We start from the raw sequence: 21,797 nt of genomic DNA, 5'->3' as shown, positions 1-21,797 counted from the left end.
GGTGGCTCAGTGGGTTAAGCCTCTGCCTTCGGCTCGGGGTCCTGGGATCGAGCCCCGCATCGGGTTCTCTGCTCTGTGGGGAGCCTGCTTCCTACTCTCTCTCTGCCTGCCTCTCTTCCTGCTTGTGATCTCTCTCTGTCAACTAAATAAATAAAATCTTTAAAAAAATTATTTTTTGCTGTGCTAAGGCCTTTCAATGCTTGCTCATTGATAATGAAAATATAGAAATGTTGTCTTCAGCCTTAGGGTGTCTGTTTTAAACTTCTGGGAATGTTGATCTTCTCAGATTGCTTTTTGATCTTTCTGCACAGTAGACAACCCCAGGCGCAGTAGGCAACCACAATCCTAGATCAAACCCATCATGATGACTGTTCCTTAGGACACAATTTTTTTCTCAAGGTCATTGACTATGTCAAAACCTTGTCCCTGTTTCCACAGCATAACCTACACAGGATTAAAAAGAATATAACTGAAATAGTAAATTTCCAAACATTAGAATCAGCCTATAAGCTGGATTTTTCTAGAAAATCATGTTTCTTTCTTAAAGATGAAAAGAGATCTTGTAAAAGCAGATGTGGCATGCCCAAAATGAGAAATACAATGTTATGAAGACACATAAGAAACTTAGTCACCGATATAATCAATATTGTGTTTTCAGGTAAAAATATCCACCACTTTTTGTCATTCAAATATCTTTTTTTTTCCTTTTGTGATGCAGATCTAAAAGTGTCTTGGTACAGCAAAGACAAGAAAATTAAGCCATCTAGGTTCTTTAGAATGACTCAATTTGAAGACACTTACCAACTGGAAATTGCTGAAGCTTACCCAGAAGATGAAGGAACTTACACTTTTGTTGCCAATAATGCTGTGGGTCAAGTATCAAGCACAGCCAACTTGAGACTGGCAGGTACAGTAAACAGCCTTCAGAACCACAGTTAAATACGGCTCTAATCTCACAATGTCAGTAACAATCACTAAAGACTCCATGTAAACCATCGTTGGCCCTATCATTCTCTTTTAATGCAACTAATAGTTTCCATGTTATATGCTGCATTCTCACTTTCCATTTATCCCATCTCATTATGAATCACAAACATCTTTTCTCATTTTGCCCTGTTTTGTCTTTATAATGTTCTGTATTGCTCTCCTTACCAGCTTTCATGCTTTCTGATCAGCATGTATCAGAATGGAGAGAAAGATGCTAAAGAAATAGGTAGATTTGCTTTCTAATTTAGCTAGGATGAAAAAAAAAATTTTTTTAATGTAATGTAAGCATTACTATCCTCCTGTTGTCTTGACACAATTCTGATTTCACAGAAGCTATGGAGGGTGATTTCAGGTCTGTATACCACCTAGGTGTATTCACCGTCATTCAAAAAATGCCTGAAGGTTGAGAGGTCTCATCCTAAGATGGTTTAGCATTTCTGATACTTGGGACTTTTAAACAGCCATCAGAAACACTTCCCTGGTAGTGGAGGGCACTTTGTTTCAAAACAAGATAACAATATTTTTACACAGTCAGACTATTTTTGCTGAGCTAATTTAATCTATGTATTATTAACTATGTATAAATACATCCAGATTGAGGGCAACTTTGGTTTTTCCCTTAATTTTAAACACTTACTAATAATCAGATATTTTCTTAATAACAATTTAAAGTGGCTTACAAAATAGAAAAAAATGTAATTTTACAACCAGAGGGGAAAAAGTAAAAACAGAAAATAAGTATACCTAAACCAGATTATGTACTTCACTAGTGCCTTCACAAACAATACAGTGAGTTTTTTTAGACTACTTATGTCTCGACTTGTTTGCCCAGAAAGTGGAAGGGAACATGTGTGACTTGGAACCAATGGTGGCATATGTTGACAAGACATTAGGACTGGACTGGATTCTAGTCCACCATTGAACTTTGCAACAGATCTGTAGACAACTCCAAATGAGTTCTGGTTTCAGTGGAGGGTAAGACATTAAAGGTTGACATGCTTCTTTTCAGGATTTAGCAAATTTGAAGAAGTTGCATCAAACTCCCAATGGCATGTCTCTTCATCAGTTTCATTTAAGAAGGAGTCCCTTGGCCAAAAGCCCATCTTCATCCAGCCTCTGTCAAGCATCAGGGTGCACAGCGGGGAGACAGTCAGATTTCATGCAAGGGTTTTTGGCATTCCCAAGCCAGAAATCCACTGGTTTCATAACCAGCAGCCAATTCTACCAACAAAAGATGTAGTTTTCCATTATGAGGAGGCCACAGGCATGGCTTTAATGCTTATAGTTGATGCTTACTCAGAGCATGCTGGGCAGTACTCTTGCAAAGCCGCCAATAGCGCTGGGGAAGCCTCTTGTGCAGCTGCACTCACAGTGACTCCAAAAGGTAAAGCTCATCTTGCTGTAAAGACTTGGATTTACTTCATACCTCCTGCTCCCACTGTTACTAATGAGAGTCTCTGCTGTTTGTCCCATTGCATAGTGTGGTCAGTCTGTAATTTACTAATGAAGTAACACCCAGTAGGTCCTCCTAAGTTCTCAATTATGGGTTCACCTATATGGTTTAAATCTCTGAAGTATATAATCTGTGCATTACATCAGTAAGTATTTTTTTAGGCATCAACTTTGTTTGATGTTTTTCCTTTTCTAAAGAACATCTCATCATTGGATCATTAATGATTCGTTTGCCGTATATTGTTTGTACAGTATATGGAAGAAGGGGGACGAATGGTATTCCATGGGAGGGGGCAGGGAAGAGAGAGGGAACGAGAGACTGTGTCACTCTGGTTAGCTGTGGTGACAACAGAATACTCTACAGCATTGCATGAGCCTTCGTCATCCATTCATCATTGGATCACTGGGAATGAACGTTCGTTCTTTTGTGTGATGTGATGTCCTGGAGCACACTGCGTCTGGCATGCTGCTTCCAAGTGACACTCATGTCTTTCATCTTCATCTTCCATGCCATTGTCTGTTACTAACCTAGCCAAGTGACAACACTTAGATCTTAATATTCTTTTCTTTTTCTTGTCACTTGATTATACAGTGCGAGCCCTAGCTAGGCAGAGTTCTGGGAAAGATGTAAGAAAGTCCATCAAGTCCCAGGCAGTGGCAGATTCCTCTTTCACAAAGCAGGAGAGCAGAATATCCCAAAACGAAATTAAGTCATTTCAAGGATCATCCTATGAATACGAATCACAGGTTTTTGAAAGCGTATCTCAAAGTTCCACCCACACAGCCTCATCCGTTCAAAATGTAGAGTTGCGTCATACTGCGTCCCTTTCACAAATTGCAGAGAGCACTGAGTTCTCTGGGAACTGGGCGGAAGAGGCAGTGGGCAAGGGCCCACGGATTCTGCTGCCGCTTCAGGACCTCTCTGTAAAGTGCGGCAACACAGCCCAGTTCCTCTGTGTTTTACAAGATGACTCTTCTGTTGATGTAACCTGGACTCATGAAGGCGGAAAGATAGAGGACTCGGAAAGAGTGACGCGGTCACAAGATGGAAATATTCAGTTTCTTAGCATACATCACGTTCAGCTGGTAGACCAAGGATTGTACAGCTGTATTGTACGCAATGACTATGGAGAAGAGACCACGTCGGCAGTATTGAGCATAGAAGGTGCTTCTTTGGTTTTTAGCTGTGACTTTCTTCATTTCATCCTCATCGCTTTATGCAGCTTTCCTGCTCTGCAGATCGAATCAGTGAATATGTTAATTAGCATATCCCTAACTCAGCAATCTATTGATAAATGATTTATGCAAGTCAGCCAGGTCATTGGCCAAACTTGTGACGCGAACATTCAACTTTCCAGTCTAGATTCAAGGAAGTTTAACTCTCAAATCTCGTTTCAGAAGGTTATGGTTCATTTCGTATGTGCTGTTTTTTCTAGTATTTACCCAATGTGCCACCTACGAAGTATACCAAAGAAGGTCAGGATGTTATAGTTCATCAGGTATTAATTAATTATTTATTGTTGTGCCTGATACTGTGCCAAGATTAAATTTAGTTATTTTAATATGAAGAGGCTCAACATTTCTCATTTCTGCTCTTTGCTTACAGACCTGGAAGTTCTAGCTATTTATAAGGAGACTATATAAATAGCAGATTGGGCACTGAAAATAATAGGGTTCTGTCTGGACCAAAATGAAGAGTCTATAGATATTTCTTGATAGATGATACTGCTTTTCAGTCTCAGATCCTCCTGGAATCATAGAATTATCTAACGGCAAGAGCATTATTTTTGTTGTTATCATGCTTGATTTCCACCATGTCTGGAAGGGCATGAATAAATTTGTCTTAGAAGAGAAAAGTTCCTCCTCTTATCCATGGACTTCCCCTTAGATAGGAAGGAGATAGGAGAATTATTCTTCAGGTGCTAGAATGCCGTGCTGTATGTCGGCTAAAGTATCTTCATTGAGTCCCATGGAAGGAAGCCGATGGAGAAAGTTCCAGCATCTCCAGGGGTCCATGGAGAACTATGGCCTCGAGGTCTCTCCTGACCTGTCCATACCATTTTTAAGATGTTAGAGATGAGCAGGGCATAATATGGATAATATGGTGCTATGTGACTGCTGTCTTGGCTCTGAATTTTAAAACAGGTTCATACATCATTTACTGTATCTGTAATCCTCAGTCACCCAGAGGAGGCTTTTTTCTTTCTTAATCTGATATTCTGTTCTGTAGATATTCCTAGTAATATTTCTATAGTCCTCAAAAGGACTATCTCAAGAACTGAGGTCTAGTTATGCAAGTGAAATGGAAAATCTGGTGGCATCCAGAGAGCTGAGCCTCCATTTCCCCATAGCTGCTAGCTAGTGCAGTAATCACCCAGAGTGACTATTTATCTGGGGGTGACATGGGTGACAACCAGGACAGGTTCTGCAGCCATGCAATTGGGTATTGGCTGTGTTGTGGAGGTAGGAGAAATGTAGGCCTTTTCAGCTTGCTTCCTAAGGAACCTGGGGCCACAGTACGTGCTTGATTGTCATGTTGCTAGAGTGGATTTGAGCTGGACATTTTTGTCACAGGGTTTCCAGTTCCTTCGGTCCTAATTGATTATATTATTGAAGTGTTCTTGGAGCAAAAGCATTTTTCTCTTGGAAAGTCCAGACTTCCTCTTTTATACTTAAGCAAGTTGAAAGATAAGCCACTTTTAAGTGTTTGAAGAATGAAGGATCAGGCACAGTTGTCTAATTGTGGAACATAAGATCAGTCTTCATATGTTCCTCTTTTGGTCTTATAACTTGATGTAGGCCACATGGTTATCCACGAAGATCAAGTAGGAATATAAAACCCCATAAGTCTGCTTAAGTAGAGTTCTTCTGTGTGTAGTAAGCACAGATATATATTAGTTTGGGGACTAACATGCTGCCTTCCTTCTCATCCTAATCACATGTCACCTTCTCTAAATTCAGCATGTGTTTTACTCTTACAAACACAGCTAATTTATTCCTTTTCCTAACTTTATTCTCACCTAGCAAAAGAATCGCAAACCAGAGCAGTTACAAAAATTGCCCTTGGTTCAGACATTAAAAGTATTAAAACCCTCAAAGAGTCACAAATTAAAACAAGCCATGAAGTAAAGAGAGAATCATCAAAGAAAACGTGAAGTTTGTCCTTCACTTCGTGCCAAAGCCCACAAGGAACGGAGAAGCCAGGGAGGCCAGCCCGCGCGCGTGGTGCCACACAGATGGACGGAAGACCGAGCGGGAACCCGGGGAACCTGCCTTGCTCAACAGGCTGCCCCAGGGACGATTGTGTCTAAGGCCTATGCCTTTTCCCTATATAATAAAAGTCATTTTGAGTTGAGGGCTGTTTGGCTCCTTAATATGTCATCAGACTTTATGTAGTTTAAAGTTTTAAAGATGGTTCAAGTCAAAGGACTACTTACTAGTAGGAAACACTTAATTCTGCAGGAAAAACGGAGAATAGCCCTCGGCAAAAAGTGGCAAGTTAGAAAATGCATGTTCCTTCTCAATGTGACACCATCTCTTAGTCTTTTAGTGATCAGTAGATAGGACGTTAAAAAAAAAATTCCTGTAATTTGTGGATTGCTTTTTTGAATGCATGTAAAGGCATGAGGAATTAAAGAACTAAAAGTGGAAATTTCACAGAGAACCTAAAATAAAAATTTTAAAAAATCTTTCTGCAAACATTGTCATGTACTTTATCAGCTCATTGATTTGTTTGGCATGGATTTTGGGGGTTGCATTTGGGAGGTGTAATTTTCTATTACCAGAATCAAGGAAAATCATAATTGTACGAATATATAAACTGAGGCAGAAAGTATATGGAATTAATCATTAAAATCTCTGTATATATTTTTCCATTTTAGCCCCAGAATCCATTTTGCATGGGAGGATTGAAGAGCAGATTGAGGTGGAGATGAAAGGTATTGTTATATTGGATGTGAAATTCAAGTAGAAATTCCGAAGGATTAATAGAATCCTTGAGCTGCCTACTTTCTCTTCGTATTATTGAGAAAAATGACATAGATGTACAAATATATCTCTTAGAGTATATATTACTATGTCGCATGCCTAGTTTAGTATGCTGATGGTTACATGCATTCCTTGGTAATTTGTTTGATGGTCATTTAAAATTTTGTATTTAAAATTTATCAGTCACATTCAACTTCATGTTTGCAGCCATTTTCAAAAGTGCGTATTGGAAAAGTTGTCATCTTAATGCATGAAATCAAGAAGTAGAAGTTTGTTTTCAAAATCACAGTGAATTAAATTGAACAATAGACAATAACCTAGCTGTCGTTCTCAGAATGCAATGTCATGAATGAATTATGATTGAAATGCTATTTTGTTTAGGGTGTGTGAAAATGTTACATTCCCATTCTGGTGTACACTTCATGCACATACATCATTTTAACATTGATATGTCTCTTACACTGGCTTGCAGATAGCTGCCTTACGTGATCCTCATTGCCTGCTTTCCTTTGCATAACATTGTGACTTTATAGCTGTATTAGTTCGAATAAACGCCTTCTCACTTTATTTTAGCTAATTATTTATGGTTATAGTTCTTAATAGATATTTTTTAAATAGTTAATTCTCAAAAATATAATAATTTAATCTGCAATCAAAAGGATCAGAAAGGGCGTTTATTCCACTCTCTGCAAGTCAGGTAAGAGTTTCCTCTTAGCCATCAAAAGAACAAAGTTTTCCTGATCTCAAAACAAACATGCACAGGAACATGTTATTTTGAAATGCATTTTTGCTTGTTCAAGAAGAAATTTCAACAGTCTGAAGAAAAGACCAGACAACGAACGATTTTCGTGTCAGAATCTTTTAAACAGAGCATGGTGTTGCGTTTATTCGAACAAATATGGTGAGTGAATTTTTTTTTATGGATTTGTGAGAATCTGTAGCATGCATTTTATTCTATTTCCTATTTTGCAATTTCATTTATTTTCAACTTTTTCAAATACTACGGAAAATAGTAAAATGCTTTATAAATTACTTTTTTTTCAGAATTGTTCTCCGAGGGGGAATCTGAACATTCCGAAAGAGATACGCGCGATGCCTTTTCAGATTCTGAAGACTTAGACCACAGCTCCATGGCTGCTAAAAGATATGCAAGTCGAATATCATCTACGAGCTCCTGGCCCGAATATTTCAAGCCTTCTTTTACCCAAAAACTTACCTTCCAATATGTTTTAGAAGGGGAACCTGTTGTTTTTACGTGTAAATTAATTGCTTGTCCAACTCCAGAAATGACTTGGTTTCATAACAATCGGCCCATCCCAACGGGTCTTCGACGGGTTATAAAAACTGAGAGTGATTTACATCATCACTCTTCCAGCTTAGAGGTTAAAAGCGTCCAGAGCAGAGATTCTGGAAGTTATAGATTATTAGCAATGAATAGTGAAGGGTCGGCTGAATCGACGGCATCATTGCTTGTTATGCAAAAAGGGAAAGATGAGAAATGTTTAGAATTTCTGAAAAGGGCAGAGCAGACACATGGAAATACGGAGGCTTTAGCTGAAAGGAGAGAAGACAGGATAGAGGTTGGCCTGAGGTTTACTGGTTCTCCCTTTAACAAAAAACAAGACGTAGAACAAATAGGAATGATGAGGACGATACACTTTAAGACAGTAAGTCCAGGCAGGAAAATGGACTTTCCCTATGAGGAGGAATATTTAGAAAGTAAATCTGACATAAGGGAATGGCTTAGCGTAGGTGAAAGCTTCCTGGACAAGGAGACCAAAATGAAGTTGCAACGTTTGCGGGAAGCTAGAAAAATGTTAATGGAGAAGAAGAAATTATCTGTTTCAGATGTGTCCTCTGAAATAAGCACAAGAACTCTGAGAAGTGAAACTAGGGATAAAGACCTTCTGTTCTCTAGAGAGGAGCTGGAAGGCAGGTTTGTATTGGATCTAGCCAAAAATAGGGATAAAGTAGATCATTCGTGTGAGGGGATTGTCCAAAATCCACAGGTCCTTCCTGATCAAATGGATCAAAATGTAGAATCTGGAGAACCTCCCCCAAGCTTTCAAACTACTGTTGATGAAGAAATCCTCCAGACTGAAATAAGAATGAGCCAAGAGGAGTTTCTAAGAGAAAGTCTCCAAAAAGACCATTTATATGGTAGGATTCTGGTAAGCGAGGATACCCATGGAAGAGAACTTGAAGAAATTATGACCAAAACTGAAATTGGAAGGTCCTCTAGACATATCACTGTTGTAAATGAGAACGAGGAAATGTTTGAGACTCCTGAAGAGGTGTCCCAAGTTGTACCACACACCAGTGAAGCTTTGGGTGCAGTTATAAATATTGAAGAAAATGCAGAGCTAGATAGTGAGAATGTAAGAAATGACGATTTGAGAGAAGTACAGCACTTTACTTCCACTGAAGCTGATGAATTTGAAACTGAGCAAGAAGGAAGGACCACAAGATTTTTGGAAAGTTCTTTCCAAAAGCATCCACAACGTTGCCCACCTTCATTTCTTCAAGAAATTGAATCTCAAGAAGTTTATGAAGGTGACAGTTGTAAATTTGTGTGTCATTTTCAAGGATATCCTCTACCCATAGTGATGTGGTATAACAATGATCTACCAATCCCACGTCACCGAGACTTTGTCACTCACACCTCGGAGAACTATTCAGTATTAACTTTTTCTTCTGTTCTTCCTCAAAATGAAGGCTCTGTTACCTGTGTGCTGTTTAACCAATACGGAACAGGAAAAACAACTGGTGTACTTAAAGTGAAGGCAAAGCAAGGACACGGGGTTGATACACGTACAGTCCCAGTGTTGTGTGAATACACTGATGAGGAAGAGGAGCTGGCATTGGTGTTTGACCAAACAAAAGGCATTCAGCCATCTTGGAGACAAGACGGTCGAAAACATCTCCAAACCAACTTCCCAGTTCCTCCCTCTGCAGACGCAGAATTGCTTTCCTTTCCTGTAGAAATTCAGATAACAGCAGCTACTCCAACCCCAGAACAGGATAAAGAGTCAAGAGAATTGTTTCTCCCTGAGGAGCTGGAACCTACAGTAACACCCCAGGATGAAGCTCCTCCGTCACCAAAACACAAATTTATATTTTCTTCAGATATTACTAATGAGCCACCAAAAATGTTACAAGAGATGCCAAAGCATTCCAGGTGTAGAGAAGGGGATTCCATAGTATTTGAATGTATATTGTCTGGTGAGCCTAAACCAGTCGTGACATGGTTTCAAAATGGGCTCCTATTAAAGCAGACCCAGAAGTTTCAACTTGAAGAAGTTAATTTTAGCCACAGATTATATATTAATGATATCAATTATCAAGATTCTGGAGAATATAAATGTGTTGCTCAAAACAGTTCAGGAACCATTGAGAGTGTTTCAAATCTGACTGTGGAACCGGTCACTTGTAGGGGGTATAGTCATTTGGAAAATACTGGTGGAATTTATACAAAATATTCCAGAGCTCAACAAATTCAGGGAGAATCTGTAAGGGCCCATTTTTATGATTATCCGCCTGGTCCTTTTATTCCCCAATCCAATATAAAAGAACATTCTGTAAGGGAATGCTTTCAAAGCCTTGAGACAATTGAACAGATAGATCAGAAAGATCAGGTTCGTTGCACATATTCTAGAGAAAAACTACCCAGATTTATACAAGGTGCTTCTAGAGCCATAAAAATCAACAAGCCTGTCAGAGCCAAACTCATGCAGTGTCAGGGTGAAGGGAGAGAGGGACACATAGATGAAAAATCAAAGCTGTACCAAGCCGAGGGTACTGTTTATCCATTTGTTGATGATTTCAGTGAAGTTAAAAGAATTAGGAAAGAGGTAAAAATTGATTTCGGAAAAGTTGGTGATGCAGAAAGGGAAAATGTGCAAGAATACGCCCAAAGAGACTATTTACCAAATGTCCAGTCTGAGAGAGCTTCTGATAGCTACAATCCAAAAGATTCATCTCTCATCATATATGAAGAACCCTTTGAAGAGAGACACTACCCAAGGAAAAATGTGAAGCATAGAATCATTGCATTTGAAAAGTTACAACATGTAGAAAAAGGAGTTCTAGAAAAAAGACTTACCAGGAAATCATTTGTCAGTCCTCCTCAGAGGAAGCTTGATGACAGAGACTTTCCTTTTAAGCAAAGAGAATCAAGATCAAGTAACCTAAATGCAAATATATATCAGGCAGAGACAATGTCTCCAGACACTGAGCCAGATTCATCTGACATTGTAATGAATTTAAAGCTGCTTTCTTCTCAAATGTATAAGGAATTTGAAGTACAAGAGGGGGAAAAACAGAAAGAAGTAGGTCTTATAGATCAATCTGTAATTTCTGGAAGGGCTGAACAGGAAGCACCCATTACATTTGACTTAAAACCATTCCACTCACAAATAGAAAATGCAGATCGAAAATTCCAAGCATTAGATGGTGGTCAACCCGAAGAAGCTGGTTTTAAAATCCAACATCCTGCTTCTGAAATAGCTGATGCCGAGAGCATTGTATTTGATCTAAAACAAATGTATTCTCATATAGGAGATCCAGCTAAGGAATTCCAAGGGCCAGAAACTGAGCAACAGAAAACACCTTATAAAGAAGAAATAGCCGGCACTGAAACATCACAATCTGAGACACAAAATACCTCTAAAAGTGTGCTGAATAACATTTTTACCAGTCCAGAAATGTCTTCCAGTCATGAGTTTTCACATAGGACTGTGATGGAGAAGAGGCATTTTGATGAAAATATTCTTTCTTTGGAAAAACATACACAAGAACATAATTTAGAAATTTTAAATCCTGATATTTCTCTTAAATCTTTTTGTGAAGAAACCCACAGTGGATCATGGACCCTACTTCAAACCTCATCTCCTGATGTAGGAGAAACTGATATTTCTGAGGAAAACAGTTCTCTAGAAAATGGAGGTAGAAGTTTCATTTCACATTTGAAAAAAGCAGCAAGTGAGGGAAAGCTCTTAGAGGTCTATGAAAAGGAAGAAGAACACACTTTGGAAGCAGAGTCAGCATCATTTCAGAAGCAGGATGGAAGGACACAGGGATATGTCACTGGAATTTTGGGAGACCACAGAGGTGATGTTTACCAGGTAGCCGCATGCTACACAGAAGTGAGCCAGCGCTTTCCATTCTTAATGACTGAGGAACAGCAGGATCCAAATGAACAAATAAGGGAAAAAATTGATGCCTTTGGAAAAGAAAAATGTAACGAAGTTCAAGTTCAGAATGAAACTTCTGTCTCCACTACTGAAGGAGAAGAGATAGAAACTTGTTTTTCTGAAAATCTGCCTAAATTGGATGAGGCATGTACAACAGAAGTAATGGACTCTGAGACCTCTCTGACAAAATATTTACTTGCTGCTGGAAAGCACGAAGTTCCTCAAACGAAAGACACCAAACACAAGGCAAACCTTCTCCAGAGTGAATCAATCACATCAATGGAGGTTGAAGAAGTAACTTTCAACACTGTGTATGAATATTACAACCAACAACAGGAATCATTAGGCCGCCCATTTTCCCCTGAATCTGATATTTCGATTGATGTAGGAAGTATAAGCAGTGAAGAAATCTCAGAGTTAGATCAGTTTTACACCCCACCATCCTCTGTTGAACATTTCGAAACTCCAAAGTCTCCTGATTTCTATTTCAGTCCTTCAGATACAACTAAACAGTTCGCAACAAATTCAGGAGGTGAGACTGTGGGAAGAACTACAACTTTAGAGGAAGCTGCCGAAAGGTACTCTACACCTTCAGAAGGAGAGGTAGCAGAGAGATACTCCACACCTCCAGGAGAGGCACTGGAGAGATATTCCACACCCCCAGGAGAGGCTCTTGAGAGATATTCCACACCCCCAGGGGAGGCTTTAGAGAGATATTCTACACCCCCAGGAGAGGCACTGGAAAGATATTCTACACCCCCAGGGGAGACAATAGAGAGATATTCTACACCTTTAGGAGGAGAAACAGTTGAAAGATATTCTGTTCCTACTGGAGGACCAAATCCCATTGGAAACTTAAAAAGGTACCCATCAAAAGTAGAAAGGGAAGACAGTACACCAAATGAACATTTCCATACACCTACAGAAGAGAGGAGTTCAGCTAATGAACTATGGCGTTCCGATTCATTTGGCACGCCCAGTGAAGCCATTGAACCAAAAGACAATGAAATGCCGCCATCTTTCATTGAACCTCTGACCAAAAGAAGTGTATATGAAAACACAACATTAGGCTTCATTGTTGAAGTTGAGGGCATTCCAGTTCCTGGTGTGAAATGGTATCGAAATAAATCTCTGCTAGAGCCAGATGAAAGAATCAAAATAGAAAGGGTGGGTAATGTGTGCTCTTTGGAAATTTCTAACATTCAAAAAGGAGAGAGGGGAGAGTACATGTGCCACGCCGTGAACATCATAGGGGAAGCAAAGAGCTTTGCGAAAGTGGACATAGTGCCCCAAAAAGAAAGAGCAGTGGCCCTCCCACCTCCAGTAACACATCAGCATGTCATGGAGTTTGAACTGGAAAACACGACATCATCAAGAACTCCTTCTCCTCAAGAAATTGTCTTGGAAGTTGAATTAAGTGAAAAAGACGTTAAAGAATTTGAGAAGCAAGTGAAAATAGTCACAGTTCCTGAATTCACTCCTGATCATAAAAGCATGATTGTGAGTCTGGACGTTCTACCTTCAAATTTAGCAGATCCAAATATGGCCTCGAGGGGGGAAGAAGGCAAAGATTTAAAAATTGATTTAGAAGTATTTGAAATGCCTCCTCGCTTTATAATGCCTATTTGCGATTTTAAAATTCCAGAAAATTCAGACGCAGTGTTCAAATGTTCAGTCATAGGCATCCCTAGCCCGGAAGTTAAATGGTATAAAGAATATATGTGTATTGAACCAGATAATGTCAAATATGTGGTCAGTGAGGAGAATGGAAGTCACACCCTTATAATTCGAAACGTCGGTCCATCTGATAGTGCGACATACAGGTGCAGAGCTATGAATCGCGTAGGAGAGGCTATCTGCCGGGGATTTCTCACCATGGGAGATTCTGAAATGTTTGCTCTGCCAACAGAGAAAAGCAAAGTGACTTTAAGCAGCTTGAAGGAAGAGTTAGTCTTAAAGAGCAAATACTCAGGCAGCTTTTTTGAATTTCAGGTGGTGGATGGGCCTCCCAGGTTTATCAAAGGTATCTCTGACTGTCACGCACCTTTAGGCACAGCAGCTTATTTCCAGTGTTTAGTCCGTGGCTCTCCACGACCCACGGTTTACTGGTACAAAGATGAGAGATTGGTGCAAGGTGCACGATTCAGTGCTGAGGAAAGTGGCATAGGATTCCACAACCTATTCATAACGAACTTAGGAAAAGATGATGAAGGAGAGTACAGGTGTGTGGCTATGAACGAGTCAGGAATGGCAGAGACCTGTGCAGCCCTGACCCTAACTTAGTATCTTGTGCAAAGTTTCAGTGCCTCCATAATGATCAAATTGATTGAGTGCTGCCATATTTTCCAAATTATATAGGTCCAATAAATTTCCAAATAGGTCTACTTGATCTGAATTTGATACATTGAAAACCCCTGGGAAAACAGTCTCTCTCTGTAGAAATCTCATGTTTGTAGGATATGTAAATATTCTGTGATCTCAACTGTGGAACCATCACTGTGTCAACTCTGCTGTGAATCATCAAGCATGATTAAATATCTCCGTGGCTACCTAACCGTCTGTACCGCTGCTTTACCCTCGTTCCTCCTCCACAAAAGAGTTTCAGTAGAATGCGTTCTCTTTTACCAGATAAACTATTTACGTAAAGTAAAACATAAGATGGAAGACGGGGTCAGATGACCTCCCAGACAGGTTGTTAAGGTAATTCTCCTCTCTGCTCTGAATATTAAGTCATTTTTGAAATTGTAACCCTTTTGTATCCAAATCCAGGCTTACTGACTTGGACTTAGAATAGATAGAACAAATAACAGAAGCCAGCCTCACCCAATTGATAACTAGTTCTCTAATCTGTTTTACATTGCAACCTTAATATATTTGTTTGGCTATTTTAAAAACATTTTCATTATTAATATCCCTCCTCTTTGTAAATGTTTTGACTGTTGCTGGTTTTGAAGGGACCAACAGTGCTTTCTTTTTGGATGGAGTTCATCTAGACATTTGTACATTTGCAAAATATGCGAAGAAAGATCTTTCCACTTTTGGGAATACCTCTTTTTCTCAATTTTTAAAATATCATCAAATGTTAAATGCAACATTCACTTGATATTGACTTGGGGGAGAGGGGAAACTACTATATTACACTTATATAGAGATTTTAAAACTGTAGTCCAATTTCAGAATCTTTAACATTAGAAAATAGAAGGTGGGGCATTTTTATATCCAGCAATACAATAATTTGTATCTCAGATTATATGCAAATAACAAGATAATAAGCTTTCCCGTCATTTTTAAACTAACTAGAAATTTTTAAAACTAACTAGAAATTTAAAAGCATTCAAATTTAAGATATATGTGTCTCTAAGGTGACTTTATTTTTCAAAATTATAAAAAATTCACAAAACTCTTGACAGAGTATCTGTGTATCACTGTGAACCTAAATCTTCTCACATAAGATGTAATAAATAAAAGACAATTCAGTTTTCTTACCTAAAAATGAGGAGTTAGACCAAAAGACCTCAGAAATAATTGTTCAACTCTGCGATTCTGTGTCATCCTAAAAGTAATGTTTCTTAATATAATTTAGGATTAACTTTAGTTTTACAACAAATGATGAGAAAATAATAGAATGTAGTAATGAAGTTACGAATCTTTCCTCCCTCCAACTCTGAATTACTCTCTGTTACCTAGCAGCTGGATTTGTCCTCTGCATCAAACTTTTATGTACCATGATCATATTAGAAATATTGCTTTTAATTATAACTTAAGCAATTTAAATTTAATTTTCAAAAGAATTCATATATTCAATTATGTTTGTTTCTTTCATCTAACCATTTTTTATTCCCACAGTAGGAGTCCCTTAAAGGCTTCCCAAATTCAAGGAGCAGTTGAGAATGTGCAGAATATAGAGCAGTCAGGCTTACACCCCTCCTCACCCTGCCCCCCTAAAATATCTGTTTTCCTGTCTTGAGTCACCATAACTCATCCAGATAGATATACTATTGTGGAACAATCATTTCTGTTTCAACCAGTGAGTACATAGTGTCTGTGATAATAAGTATAGATATAATATGTTGCATCATAAATCTCTGAAATAAAATTAGTTCTATAGTTTAGGGACTTTGGGATTTATTCTACTCTTAGTTACAAAATGGACATTTCAATAAATTTAGAAATTCAGGTCATGACAAACAAGACAATGGCTGGCATAGGAAGGATAGAAGGAGGCAAGGGAGGAAGGAAGAAGGGAAAAACCTTGTAATGTCTTATTGAATTTAGAGGAAGGAAGGGTTTGATTTTGCTCATTAGAATTCTTATAGGCTCAAATGCAATGAATTGAGGATATTCAGAATAACAAATGACTGAAGGAAGAAAAATAAGCCTTGCCTTACTTACTTGGCTTACTTATTATTGTAGATAATTAAATGAAATTTTTTTCTGATTCAGTGGCACATAACTTAAAATCCGGGAATATTAATTTCTCTGATGCTGGATAGAAAATTCATTGTATTATACGTAGTAAAGTTTAGACATTAGCTGCAGCTACTACATGTACTTTTAACTATACCTTTGATGTTTCAGCACATTTGAATTTTATTTACTGTATTTTTTATGGTCAATACACCATGTTAGAAGTAAGAGAATACAACTGAAAATACTTCAAATATTAGTGAGTTGGGATGATTTAAATATTCACATTCATTCCCTTTACAGATATTTTGGGACTTTAAATGAAGGGACATGAGTAATAAATGTAAAGTTAAGTAGTCACCATTAGAATATGAAATTAATCAATGGCTATGCAGTTTACTAATTTGAAATAATAAGTAACTGAATATGTATTCTACATGCCATTGGTAAATTTTGCCAGTGCATTTAGAACCATTAGACACTAGAGTTGTGCCTTCTGATGCTTCTATGCCAGCACAGAGAGAAATTAAGGCATGACTACTCCATATGATACAAGCGGAGTGAATTAATACAATAATAATTCTGCTTTTGGGAAAGGTAATAAAACTATTTTAACAGAGCTGTTCTACATTCCTACCAGATTTAGTGAAAAGCCTAATTCCTTCTTATCAAATTATGCCTGTCATCCGTAATACTGTTTAAAGAATATCTGTTATTCACTCTTGTTTTTCTGTTCAATAATGCTGTATAGGCATTTCTCACACAATAAAGTACAATCCCATTTTTAGTGTTGGAGTTATTTTCTTTCATTCCTGATTCTCCCATTTTATTGACTTAACAAAAAGCCTTATTATAAAAGCTCTGTTGAAATACTATGGCAATTTACAGGGACAAAGAAGGCAAGAATTTCTCTTAAGTGAAACCAATGATTCTCTTACAAATACAAATTAAGTATTTCTTATAGCCTCTTCTTCTTTTTTTTAAATAATAGCTTTAGTTTATAAGCAGTAACGGAAATATCAGTGTTTTATTTTGGAAATAATCAGTCTTCAGTTTGACAATGGCTATCATTCTTAACTCAAGAAAATTCTAAACATAAATAATAATTCTGGATCTTTTTGAATTTGATTTAAATAATTCTGGATTCTTTTATTTTAAAACTATAGGCAGCAGTTTTTCAAACTTTAGAATTGAGGTTATACCACAGAGAAAAATTCATAAAATAGCTTTAAAATTTATAAACTTACACAAATGAAGTGGATTGAAAGTTGCATGAGTACAGTATTTATAGTTATATAATATAAAATGAGCTAAGAAGTGTGCTTAGAATGTGAGCTTAGAAATGTGCTTTTTTAAAAATCTTGAGATAATCTAATGATTCCAGGAATAAAGCAGAAGAAAGCCATCATCTGGTGTATAATTTTTTGACTTCTATTTTTTGTTGTTGTTAAATAAAATTGATAGTAAAATAATAATCACTTTTCCCCATACAGAGTTTTCTAGTTCTCTTCTGTCTGCTGAGGAAGAAGAATTCCAAACTTATAGCTCTGGCCTTCAGTTATCTAACAGAAATGAAACACTTGAACTTTTGTCTGAACCTCCAATTCATTCAACTACATTTGATTCCAAAAAGGAAGGCCATGTTCCAGTTTTCACCAAGGAAGTGTCAAATGCTGAAATAAGTATAGGGGATGTAGCTAAACTGTCTGTTACTGTCACTGGCATTCCCAAGCCTAAAATTCAGTGGTTCTTTAATGGAGTCATGTTAACCCCTTCTGCTGACTACAAATTGGTTTTTGACGGCAATGATCATAGTCTGATCATTCTGTTCACCAAATTTGAGGATGAGGGAGAGTATACATGTGTTGCCAGTAATGAATATGGACGGACAGTATGCAGTGCCTATCTAAAAATCAGTTCCAAAGGAGAGGGGCACAAAGAGACAGAACCAGAACCAGTGGAGAAATTTCTGGAGAAGTCTGAAGGGCCTTGTCCTCCTTACTTCCTTAAGGAGTTCAGACCAATTCAGTGTGCTCGAGGGCTCCCTGCTGTCTTTGAGTACAGGGTTCTTGGAGAGCCTGCACCCACTGTGTTGTGGTTCAAAGAAAACCAGCAGCTTTGCACCAATGTTTATTATACCATCATTCATAACCCGGATGGTTCTGGGACATTCATTGTCAATGACCCTCAGAGGGAAAACAGTGGCCTCTACGTCTGTAAAGCAGAGAATACATGGGGTGAGTCCACCTGTGCAGCAGAGCTGCTTGTAGTTCTGGAAGACAGGGACATGACCGATGCTCCCTTCAAAGCAGAGCCTACAACAGAGGCTGCTGAAGGTTTTCCATTAAAGGGTCTTGCAGTTGACACATTTGACTCAGAGAAGGAAATTGCAGCTTTTGTAAACAACACCGTTTTGAAAGCTGCTTCCATGGCAGAAGAAAACCAGCAGCTTGCTTATGAGCATACAGTTAAAGCCAGTGAACTAAGTAGTGAAGTTACGTTAGTGGCCAAGCACTTGCAATCGGTAGTCATGTTGGAGCAGAATGTGCCTGATCCAGAAAGCACTAGGGCGCTTCTTTCCGTCAGCAGCACCATTTGTACTCAGTCTATCAAGGAACTGTCTCCCAATTTACAGCTGGAGATGGTCCAGTCCCAGAAAACACTCAGCAAAAATGTCCTAATGCTTCAAGAGCCTGAACCACAGGTGGTCCTATCAGATGCTGAAAAAATCTTCCCAAGTGCTGTGTCTGTAGAAGAAATCAGTTCATTAACAGTGGAGCCTCTGAAAACTTTACTAACTGAACCCGAAGGGAGTTATCCACAGTCTTCGATAAAAGACACTCCAGCCCATTCATATCCAACCTCTATGGCTGAGGAAGAGCTTTTACCAGAAGAAAAGACAGTGTCTTCAATGGACAAAGAGCAAAGACTGACCCTTCCCAAGCAAGACACACCACGTGCTCTCACACTGAGTCAGAGCTTAGCTCAGGGAAGCATGGAAAGTCTTAAGGGTCCTGAGGTCATCACCTCTGAGGTCAACCGGGAGCCCCAGGTCCCTTCAGAACACACATGCAGAGAAGATGAAATTCTGATGGAAAGTGCAGATCAACTGGAAAGCACAGGGCAAGAACATGCAGCCAGGACTGAGGAAGGCAAGTCCTTAAGATTTCCACTACTGTGTGAGGAAAAGCAGGTACTTCTCAAGGAAGAGCATTCTGATGACTTGGTCATGCCCCTGAACCAAACCAGTGAGTGTAAGAAAGAGCCCTTGATGGTCAATGGAGTGCAAAATGTGCAGGCAAGCGACACTCTTTCTAAGGAAAGTTTGCTTCCTGGAATTCCAGAAGAACAACGATTAAACCTCAAAACTCAGATCCGCAGGGCTTTGCAAGCAGCAGTGGCCAGTGAGCAACCAAGTCTGTTCTCTGAATGGCTAAGGAACATTGAAAAGGTGGAGGTGAAGGCCATAAAATTCACCCAAGAGCCCAAGCGCATTCTGTGTACCTACCTTATTACCTCAGTGAAGACTCTAACGGAAGAATTAACCATTGCTATTGAAGGCATTGATCCTCAAATGGCTAACTTGAAAACTGAGCTTAAGGATGCTTTGTGCTCTATTGTGTGTGAGGAAATAAACATCTTGACAGCCGAGGGTCCCAGAATCCTGAAGGGAGCCAGAACAGGCACGCAGGAAGAGATGGGTCCTTTTCCAGATTCCCAGAAGGTTGACGCAGTCTGGGAACCAGAAGTCAAATCTAAACATCTTGTCTCTGCAGAAGAGGTCAGGTATTTTCATGTGGAAAGTCAGGTCAAAGTTGCGGATACCACACCTGTCCCTGATGATGTTGTTCCAGCTCCTCCTAGCCCTGATGAAAAACAGGATGAGTCCCCAAAGCCGTCAGAGGAAAGAAAGAAGTCCCCCGGAAGTGGTACCGGGGAGGCTGGCCTAGGAGAGCTACAGGAAGCTGAGGGCAGCGTAGTTGAAGGGAACGGTCCTGTCATTCACACGCCCTTGGTGGACACTACTGTGGAGGAAGGTGACACTGTAAAACTCACATCATCCATAACAAAGGCCAAAGAGGTGAATTGGTATTTTGAGGGCACACTGGTGCATTCAGATGAAAAGTTCAAGTGTTTACAAGATCAAAATACATATACGTTAGTAATCGACAAAGTAAATACAGAAGAACATCAAGGAGCATATACCTGTGAGGCCTTGAACGACAAGGGAAATGCAGCAACTTCAGCCAAACTCACTGTAGTCAAAAGAGGTTGGATTTTAAGGATGAGGGGGCTCGAGCTCTAACGTTCACTGGATCGTAATGATTTAGTTTCCATCACTGAGTTTTCACTTACCTCCCTCTGCCAGAATGTGATTTGTGTAGAGTAAGAACGAAACCACAGACATAATCATGGTTATTAATTCTTTTCCTTTTTCTGTACTGCCTTGCAAGGTCATACATTATCCTATCTACATTCCTATTTATTTTTAAAATTAGATGTTATGTTCCTATATTCCATAATACCAGTATGTTTTTTTAGTTATATTTAGTTGAAAGTACTTTAATATAACATATAATAAAAGCTGTCAGTGAACGCCTTGCTGCCTGAAATTACCAGTCTCATCCCTGAATTCAAAATAACCATGATTAATTGTCCATTGGTGTTTCTTATTTGTATTTCTTTTTGGATTTTGTTTCACTTCATCACTGTATGTAGTATATCACTTTTTAAAAATGCTATTCACAGTGTCCTTAGCATGGTATATTTAAAGAATATATCATGTTGTTATGCATGTAAGCCCATAGCATCACATTTTAATCATGTTTTTCACAATCCACTGCAAAATAACGATTGAATGTGTTAAAAGCTACTTATTGTCTTCTTTTACCTTCAATGATTGTTCTCATTTTCCAGTCACTTGTCCTCAACCCCTGCAATCCATCTCACAGTTTCAACTGTTTTACTTCATTAACAGCAACAAAAGCGAGAAGAGAAAGAAAAATGTGGTCTGCCTGATAAGGAGGCATGCTAACAGCCTCTGCTTCCCTTTGCAGCTGCCCCAGTGATCAAAAGGAGAATCGAGCCCCTGGAAGTAGCTCTGGGCCACCTAGCCAAATTCACCTGCGAGGTCCAAAGTGCCCCCAATGTCCGGTTCCAGTGGTTTAAAGCTGGCCGAGAAATTTATGAAAGCGACAAGTGTTCTATTCGCTCCTCGAAGTATGTCTCCAGCCTGGAAATCCTGCGAACCCAGGTGGTGGACTGCGGCGAGTACACCTGCAAAGCTTCCAATGAGTATGGCAGTGTCAGCTGTACGGCTACCCTAACTGTGACAGGTAAATGGCATAGACTGAGCTGGTTGCCCTGCTTCACACTGTAACCTGTTTTACTTTTTCTGCAGCGCAGGATGGAATTGTGCTGCCAACTGGAAAGACCAACAACCATGCTGTGACACAGGGGCTAGGTCATACAGCATCCATGTGGGATGAGATCTCATTCATTACTGTCTTCTTTCAAGAGCAGCTAAGGGAAAAATAAAAATAATTTATTATTTTGAGAACAGTGTCAAGGAATCCAATGAGCAGTGGCACCTGAAGGTTTGGTTTGGAGGTTTTTTTGTTTTGTTTTGTTTTGGTTTTTCGGTTTGTTTTGTTCTCTTTCTCTCTCTCTAAAATGACTAGCATGGTGAAAATATCTTGGCTAATTCCTTCTGGCCTGGTTTGGCATTTAATGTGACACATTTCAAGATAGTGTGTTGCTACTAAAATATAA

At 39.0% G+C, this 21,797-nt stretch overlaps 1 protein-coding gene across 1 annotated transcript in view; it reads left to right on the top strand.

Moving 5' to 3' along the window:
* The window catches only part of TTN (titin), a 275,206-nt gene that overhangs the window by 45,893 nt on the left and 207,516 nt on the right, over window positions 1-21,797 (top strand). Inside the window, exons 43-46 of the mRNA XM_059395492.1 lie at window positions 719-907; window positions 6,321-6,377; window positions 17,519-20,296; window positions 21,083-21,361. Of these exons, the coding sequence (XP_059251475.1) occupies window positions 719-907; window positions 6,321-6,377; window positions 17,519-20,296; window positions 21,083-21,361 (3,303 nt within the window). The remainder of the gene's footprint in view (window positions 1-718; window positions 908-6,320; window positions 6,378-17,518; window positions 20,297-21,082; window positions 21,362-21,797) is intronic.

The sequence above is a fragment of the Mustela nigripes genome, chromosome 3 (genome assembly GCF_022355385.1).
Source record: "Mustela nigripes isolate SB6536 chromosome 3, MUSNIG.SB6536, whole genome shotgun sequence".
Classification (NCBI taxonomy): domain Eukaryota; kingdom Metazoa; phylum Chordata; class Mammalia; order Carnivora; family Mustelidae; genus Mustela; species Mustela nigripes.
This window is presented reverse-complemented; position numbering and strand designations above follow the sequence as displayed.